General features: G+C 51.5%; 1 protein-coding gene across 1 annotated transcript in view; it reads left to right on the top strand.

Annotated features, from left to right (window-relative positions):
- LOC119956619 (ATP synthase subunit f, mitochondrial-like) overlaps positions 1 to 5589 on the top strand; it is a 10098-nt gene continuing 4509 nt past the window's right edge. The window contains exon 1 of the mRNA XM_038783957.1: positions 1 to 69. Within this exon, the coding sequence (XP_038639885.1) occupies positions 1 to 69 (69 nt within the window). The remainder of the gene's footprint in view (positions 70 to 5589) is intronic.

Here is a 5589-nt window from a genome sequence, read left to right as displayed (position 1 = left end):
ATGGGGTATCATCCCAGCAAAGTGACTTCTCTTGTCAAACTGCCCTTCAGTTATCAAATAGAGCAGAAGGTGAGATACAGAGTAAAGCTCCCTCTACACTGTCCCCATCAAACACTCCCAGGACAGGTACAGTACGGGTTAGATACAGAGTAAAGCTCCCTCTACACTGTCCCCATCAAACACTCCCAGGACAGGTACAGCAAGGGGTGGCACAGTGGTTAGCACTGATGCTTCACAGCTCCAGGTACCCCGGGTTCGATTCCGGCTTGGGTCACTGTCTGTGTGTAGTCTGCACGTTCTCCCCGTGTGTGCGTGTGTTTCCTCCGGGTGCTCCGGTTTCCTCCCACAGTCCAAAGATGTGCAGGTTAGGTGGACTGGCCGTGCTAAAATTGTCCCTTGGTGGGTTTACCGGGTTACAAGGATAGGGTGGAAGCGTGGGCTTGGGTGGGGTGCTCTTTCAAAGGGCCGGTGCAGACTCGATGGGCCGAATGACCTCCTTGTGCACTGTAAATTCTATGGTGAGATACTGACCACCAAGGGAGTGCAATGGAGGTTCACTGGACTGATCTTTGGGATGGCACGGTTGTCCAATGAGAAAAAGTGAAGTGACTGGTCCTGTATTCTCTCGAATGTTGAAGAATGAGAGATGATCTTTTCGATGTGTACAAAGTTCTTACAGAGCTCGGCAGGGAGAATGCAGGAAGGGTCTTTCCCCTGGATGGGCTCAGGGTCTAGAACAGTCTAGGGTACAATCTCAGAATAAGAGGTTGGCCATTTAGGACCGAGAGGAGGGGGAATTCCTTCAGTCGGAGGGTGCTGACTCTTTGCAATTCTCGATCCCAGAGGCCTGCGGAGACTCAGTCATTGAAGATGTTCAAAGCGGAGGCTGATAAATTTCAGGATACCATTGACATTAAGGGATTTGGGGGTAATGCTGGGGGTTGGCATTGAGGTAGGAGATCAGGTATGATCTAGTTATGATCTCAAGCGACCAAATGGCCGACTCCTATGTGATCCCAGGGTAGGTATGGCTTTGAGGGTAGATACGGAGCAGAGCTTTCTCCATACTGTTACTTCAAACATTCAAATAACTTCTGGGCATCCCTTTTCTGAAGCAACATCCCTTCTTATTCTGATTTAGACCCACGCCTGGCAGGCGGTTTCTCTCTGGGACTCTGCCTGATGAAGTTTCCCCTTCTACCCCATTGATATTTCATGCGCCAATATTAATGGACTGCTCCCCAGCGACCTCCTTAATCCTGATGAGGAGACCCATGGGTTTGAAGCCAGTGAAAGAGGTTTCAATTAATTTTTTATTCCGACACTTGCCTACCACATTGGATTGTGTTAAAATAGGAATAAGAGGAGGCCATTCAGCCCCTCGGACATGCTTCACCCAGCAAATTGATCGTGTCTTTTTTTTCAATTAAGGGGCAATTTAGCACGGCCAACCCACCTACCCTGCACATCTTTGGGTTGTGGAGGTGAGGACCAGGCAAACACGGGGAGAATATGCAAACTCCACACGGACAGTGACCCGGGGCCGGGATCAAACCCGGGTCCTCGGCGGCGTGAGGCAGCAATGCTAACCACTGCTCCGCCTTGCTGCCCCAAATTAATCATGACTGACCTGTATTAGTTTAATTTACCCCCCCCCCCCACACAAACACACACTTTGTTCTATATCCCTCAACTTCCTTACTCTGCAGAAATCCATCCGCTTGATTCTCGAACGTTGACCCCCAACACGAACAACTCTTTGGTGGAGAGAGCCAGGTTCAGTCCTCTTTGTGCGACTGGCCTGTCTCTCATCTTGAGGTCGTCCATCCTATTATTTGAGTTTTCAGCCCCAGTATCACGCTGGTGAAGAAATGGCTTGGGGATCAATATCGGAAGCCTTCTCATTCCTCGGCCCTCCCTATGCCTGTAACCTCCTCCAGCCCCTCGACTCTCTGAGATCTCTGTGCTTCCTGACTCTGGTCTCTGGTGCATCCTGATTTCCATTGTCCGTCCCTCCACCCCTTGCCCCCCTCCCTCCTCGCCCTAGTGGCTGCGTGTTTCAGCTACCTGGACCCTAACCTCTGAAATTCCCTCCCTAAACCACTCCGCCTTTAACTCACTTCAAAAGGCGGCACGGTGGTGCAGTGGTTAGCACTGCTGCCTCACGCCGTTGAGGTCCCAGGTTCGATCCAGGCCCCGGGTCACTGTCCGTGTGGAGTTTGCACATTCTCCCCGTGTCTGCGTGGGTTTCACCCCCACAACCCAAAGATGTGCAGGGTAGATGGATTGGCCGCGCTAAATTGCCCCTTAATTAGAAAGGAAAGAATTGGGTACTCTCAATTTTAAAAAAACCTCACTCCTTAAAACCTCTCTTACCCGCCCCAATATCTCCTTATGTGGAATTTTGATGTCAGATTTTGTTTGGCAATTTCTCACATGAAGGCGGGATTCTCCCAGCCATGGGCCAGGCCGGAGAATCCCTGCGAACGGGCCACACCACCCCGATTCCGGATCGCGATTCTCTGCAAAGCGGAGAATCGGTGCCATTGGCACCGCCGGTCGGAGGCTGCTCTACGCGGCTGGTCTGCTGATTCTCCGGCCTAGATGGGCCGATGGCCTCTGTGCCTGGGGGCCACCTTTCCTACACGCGCCAGCCCCTGTAGTCCTGCGCCATGTTGCGTCGGGGCCGGCGCATTGAAGGGAGCCACTGCGCATGTCCTTGTTGCTGCCGGCGCCACTCCGCATGCGCGGCTCCCGCGGCGCACAGTTCGCACCAGGATTGGTAGCCGGAGCGGCGCGAACCGCTGTAAAACGCGACGGCGTTTACGACGGTGTGGACACTCTGCCGCGGGATTGGAGAATCCCGCCCGAAGTTTTTGGGGTGCTTTGAACCTAGTGAAAGGTGCTACACAAATACCAGTTGCCTTTGCTGGGGAGACTTCTTGGCACGTCGAAGCAGTTAGCGAGTTCGCTTTTCCGCTGTTCGCTGCACAGGTGTTGCAATGAGTGCTTCGTAAGTGAAGGATAAAGAGCCATGGGCTAACCCAAAGCTGCAAATTTCCCCTTTGAAACCACAGGAAACCACAGCAGGTTACTTGGCTGCTGTACGAACAAAGTGTGTTCAGTCACATTGCTGCACAAGGGGAAGTTTATTTTCTGCTCTTCGGCGAGCAGGGTTCCAGCGCTGCGTGCGTCTCCATTTTCGCGCTTGGCGCAGCTGGGTTTATTTTCGACATCGAGGAGGCCGAGCATTGACAAAAACAAGTGTGAAGAGGGTCGAGTCAGCCCACTGCGAACCTGCGCGGGAGCCGTGTTTTCCACCCTTGCGATATTTTCTTCATCGATGACGCTGGCATTGAAAATAAAACAATCAGCAAGGCCCCTAGAATCTTCGTTCAATCAGAGAATGTCTTCATATTTCCTTCCCAGCACTATTGGAGCCTACCCAGGGCATAGCTTCAGGCTGGGATTGTTACAAACTGTTACACGCTCCGAGGATTGGCAATAGCATGAGAATCTATTTTGGTGTTTATGAGCGCAAGTTCCTCCCAAGAAAGTTTCAGTTGATATTTAGATAAATTGTTTCAGAAGAATCACGCAGTACGGAAGAAACCCTTCGGCCCATCGACTCTGCACTGACAAAACTGCATTAAATCTACACTAATCACTGTGAACTCGGTTTGTTCTCACTGGAACGACGGAGGTTGAAGGGCGACCTGATGGAGATCTACAAAATTATGAGGGGCATAGACAGGGTGGATCGTCAGAGGCTTTTTCCCAGGGTAGAGGGGTCAATTACTAGGGGGCATAGGTTTAAGGTGCGAGGGGCAAGGTTTAGAGTAGATGTATGAGGCAAGTTTTTTTACACAGAGGGTAGTGGGTGCCTGGAACTCGCTGCCAGAGGAGGTGGTGGAAGCAGGGACGATAGTGACATTTAAGGGGCATCTTGACAAATACATGAATAGGATGTGAATAGAGGGATACGGACCCAGGAAGTGTAGAAGAATTTAGTTTAGACGGGCAGCATGGTCGGCGCAGGCTTGGAGGGCCGAAGGGCCTGTTCCTGTGCTGTACTTTTCTTTGTTCTTTGTTAATCCCACTTCCCAGCACTTGCTTGAATGTTGCGACATTTCAAGTGCTAAAGGTTGTGAGATTTACGGTCACTGCTCCCCTCCCGGGCAGTGCCATCCAGTTCCCACCGCCCTCTGAGTGAAAATGCTTTTCCTCAAATCCCCTCTAAACCTCCTGCCCCGCCCCTCCTTAAAATTATGCCCCCCTCCCCCTCGTTATTGATTCTTTAACTAAGGGGAACAGCTGCTTCCTATCCACCCTCATAATCTTCCACACCTCAATCAGATCCCTCTCAGCCTTCCCTGCTCCAAGGAAAACAAGCTGAGCTTATCCAGCCTTTCTGCATAAGCTCGGCTGCTCCAGCCCAGGGTAACATCCTAGTGAATCTCCTCTGCATCCCCTCTCGTGGAATCACATCCTTCCTCCAGTGAGGTGACCAGAACTGCACACAGTGGCCTCACTAACGTTCTGTACAGCTCCAACATAAACTCTTTGCTGTTAGATTCTACGCCACGACTGATAAAGGCAAGTGTCCCCTATACTTTCTTAATGACCCCAATAACCTGTCCTGCCACCTTCAGGGATCTGTGGACAAGCACCCCAAGATCCCTCTGAGCTTCCTAGAGTCTTGCCATTCACTGAGTGCTCCCTTACCATGTTACTCCTTGCAAAATGCATCACCTTGTACTTTTCAGGGTCAAACCGTGGGCAGCATGGTAGCATTGTGGATAGCACAATCGCTTCACAGCTCCAGGGTCCCAGGTTCGATTCCGGCTTGAGTCACTGTCTGTGCGGAGTCTGCACATCCTCCCCGTGTGTGCGTGGGTTTCTTCAGGGTGCTCCGGTTTCCTCCCACAGTCCAAAGATGTGCAGGTTAGGTGGATTGGCCATGATAAATTGCCCTTAGTGTCCAAAATTGCTCTTAGTGTTGGATGGGGTTACTGGGTTATGGGTATAGGCTGGAGGTATTGCCCTTGGGTAGGGTGCTCTTTCCAAGAGCCGGTGCAGACTCGATAGGCCGAATGGCCTCCTTCTGCACTGTAAATTCTATGAAAATTCCACCTGCCACGGATCGTCTATGGGTGCGATTTTACGAAACTGGGAGCAAAGTCCCAGAGCGTGTGCGTTTAGCCACATGTTTACTTGCGCTCGCAACGCTGAGAATCAAAGAATTTACAGAGCAGAAGGAGGCCATTTGGCCCATCGAGTCTGCACCGGCCTTACAAAGGGCACCCTACTCAAGCTCACGTATCTACCCTATCCCTGTAACCCAGTAACCCCCACTTGACCTTTTTTGGACACTAAGGGCAATTTTACATGGCCAATCCACCTAATTCGCACATCTTTGGACTGTGGGAGGAAAACAAGGAGCACCCGGAGGAAACCCACACAGACACGGGGAGAATGTGCAGACTCCGCACAGACAGTGACCCAAGCCGGGAATCGAACCTGGGACCCTGGAGCTGTGAAGAAATTGTGCTAACCACTATGCTACCGTGCTGCCCTGCGAGAAACACA

Source organism: Scyliorhinus canicula, chromosome 23 (assembly GCF_902713615.1).
Source record: "Scyliorhinus canicula chromosome 23, sScyCan1.1, whole genome shotgun sequence".
Lineage (NCBI taxonomy): Eukaryota > Metazoa > Chordata > Chondrichthyes > Carcharhiniformes > Scyliorhinidae > Scyliorhinus > Scyliorhinus canicula.
Note: the sequence above shows the minus strand (reverse complement) of the source record. Positions and strands in the feature narration are given on the sequence as shown.